Source organism: Silurus meridionalis, chromosome 12, assembly GCF_014805685.1.
Source record: "Silurus meridionalis isolate SWU-2019-XX chromosome 12, ASM1480568v1, whole genome shotgun sequence".
NCBI classification, from domain to species: domain Eukaryota; kingdom Metazoa; phylum Chordata; class Actinopteri; order Siluriformes; family Siluridae; genus Silurus; species Silurus meridionalis.
In genome coordinates, this window is record NC_060895.1 from 17457997 (window position 1) to 17460552 (window position 2556).

General features: G+C 34.0%; 1 protein-coding gene across 1 annotated transcript; it reads left to right on the plus strand.

Moving 5' to 3' along the window:
- On the plus strand, positions 1–2304 carry apom (apolipoprotein M). Its single transcript, XM_046863268.1, has 7 exons — positions 1–181; positions 532–671; positions 1096–1172; positions 1302–1406; positions 1644–1745; positions 1952–1984; positions 2124–2304. The coding sequence occupies exons 1-6, from the start codon at positions 77–79 to the stop codon at positions 1978–1980; spliced, it is 558 nt and encodes a 185-aa protein (XP_046719224.1). The 5' UTR covers positions 1–76; the 3' UTR covers positions 1981–1984; positions 2124–2304.
- Positions 2305–2556: the final 252 nt, after the last annotated feature.

A 2556-nucleotide genomic window follows, 5' to 3' on the forward strand; every position in this document is an offset into this window, starting at 1 on the left:
TCTCAAACACTGTGTCAGTCAGCACAGATCACCGTATCTGTTTTGAATGTACAAGAATTCTCTCTGAGCTGAAGATATGGTTTTAATTACATTATTAGGTTTAATTTATGCAGTGGCACAAGTTCTGGTACCATGCCTTCCTCCAGCTCCCCTGTCCAGTGAAGTCCTATCTACTGACAAGGTAAGAAATTATGTCTGTTTTTGACCAATATTGATTCAGATTATAGTCTGATGAAGTAAGCATATACTAAAAATAAGGTACAAGGTTAAAATGTCTTTAATGCTACAATAATTTAGATAAATAATAGCAACATCTAAACACACGAGGCGGATGGCAAATGTGAAAATCTCCTTATATTGCGTGTTCTTATAGAACTCCATTTAAAGACGTAAATATATATTTAACTGCAGGTCTTTTTTTATTCCTATTTTTTCCTAGTCCTCAGGCCAAATATAATTACTTATTTTTTTAAATATTTGTATTTGCATTTACAAACTATATAGTTGATTCTTGTGTTCTTTCCAATTCAGTATTTAGGAAAGTGGTATTACATTGGAGTAGCTTCATGGAAAGATGAGGACATTGATAGCTATAAGTCAGTGGATAATTCAGTTGCTGAACTGAAAAAAGGTGAAAACAACACTCTGATTATGGCTGCAGCTTTGCAACAGTAAGTAGCAAACAACTAAGCCATGTTTGGCAAGGATTTGGCCTATTTCTGAAGAAAGATTTTGGAAGAAGTGATGGCTTGTTGATTAATGTTCTGAACTAATGGCCGACATTTTCAGCACTATTATTTGAGACAGATTATCCTTGTCCTGTGTTTCAAATGTAACTCGCTTTGGATTTACAACATAATGCACTAACCAAATAAATAGAGGTAAAAGAGTAAAACGTCTGTTCTCTGTGGTACACGGCTCGAACTGAACACTTAACATTTGGGCTTCAAGTCACTACATTGATTTTGTTTACTGCACTGGTCCTGGATAATTATTATTCGTATTATTCTAATGTATGTATGAAATGTGTTCACGTATAGTGAAACAACAATCAGCGCTATCAGGGTCTTACTGAATGAAACTGTGATATTGCAGGAATGATCAGTGCAACAACATGGCCTGGACTTACCAAGCTTACCCTAATTTCGGTCCACTCATGATAGAGGGCGGAGGTAAGATTTTAGATGCATTTTTTTGTGTATTAAACAGAATCAGGAAGTGATTTTTCTGTTTGTGTTTGTCGTATTGCTATCGCTTGAAAACTCATTCTTACTCTTATTCTATTCATCCACTTGTAATAGAAAGATATGGCTTGTTCTTTGATGGAGAATGGATTAAATGCTCCTCCTGCCTTATTGTTGCCAAATTCCACCCCAACACTGGCTATTTAAGAGTGATGTTATTTGGTGAGTGAGTTTAAATTTACTCTTATTTTCTTACAAAAATATGGAATTTTAGATATTACCCTAGTATGTGTAACTGCTTAATCTGAATCAAATAAGACTGTATTTTGGCATTATGAAGATAGTGATAAATTTTAATACATTTTTGAGGATTTGTGACTATAGTATATTTATGGGCCAACCATTGTATCAAATCCTTTTTGATGCAAGGATAAAACCACGGCTGTGTTGTCTTTACAGCACGTAGCGAGAATACATCGGACGACCTGGTGAACAAGTTTAAGTCAAAAATGAAATGCGGTGATATTATCGATAAGTTTGTGATATCTCCACGGACAAAAGGTGTGTGAAACTTTCTTTTGAATAGAACTGCTATTGTTTCGTTTAAAGTTCCACTTGTGGTTCCAAATCAGCGCAGATTACAAAGAATAGAGAAATGCACCTATTCAGAAAAATGGCAGTACGGTATCATGTACTATGTATCATGCCATCCCTACATGTTAAATGGACATTCCCATGTCTGTCTAAAAATCTGTTTCATGTTGCAGAGTTCTGTCAACTGGAAGGAACTGGTTAAGCAGGTAATAAGATAATGTCTAATAACAGCAGTATGTCTGATCAGTACCTGAAAATGTATTTTATTCCGTTTGTTTAAATTTGCCCGAAGGTAATACAATTTCATAAGAACCTAACATGTAAATATTCATATCAATTTCACAGTGATGACAACTATTACTGCAATAATGGCTCACCTATGATGACTACACTATACACAAGATGGAGATCCCCTGCAGGAGAAACACAGCTGTCTACACTTAATTAGTTTAATCATCTAGATCTGTCAGATATACAGTATATGCCTTTGTACATTTGTCAAATAAAATGTTTGATTTTGTGGTGATTTTTCAGACTTTCTTTAATATGTCCAAATTCTGATATCTGATTTGTAAAATCAAATCCATCAGAGTTTGGACCTTGTTTAATACTCTAAATTCAATTTATCAGCTGATTACAAATATACTTTAAAAACTTGCAAACCTTGTGAGCATCAAAATCTTTCCTACAAATAATATACAGTATGTATACAATGAAAAAATATTCTGATAATTCTCACTTTCAACTCAGATCAACTGACAGTTTTGCATTATAGATA

What these genes read in the sequence shown, in the direction of transcription:
- apom (XM_046863268.1), top strand. Translation starts at nt 77, where the DNA reads ATGGTTTTAATTACATTATTAGGTTTAATTTATGCAGTGGCACAAGTT. An exon ending in ACTCATGATAGAGGGCGGAG is followed by an intron (nt 1,173 to 1,301) that starts GTAAGATTTTAG and finishes CACTTGTAATAG; the next exon opens with AAAGATATGGCTTGTTCTTT. An exon ending in GATATCTCCACGGACAAAAG is followed by an intron (nt 1,746 to 1,951) that starts GTGTGTGAAACT and finishes TTCATGTTGCAG; the next exon opens with AGTTCTGTCAACTGGAAGGA.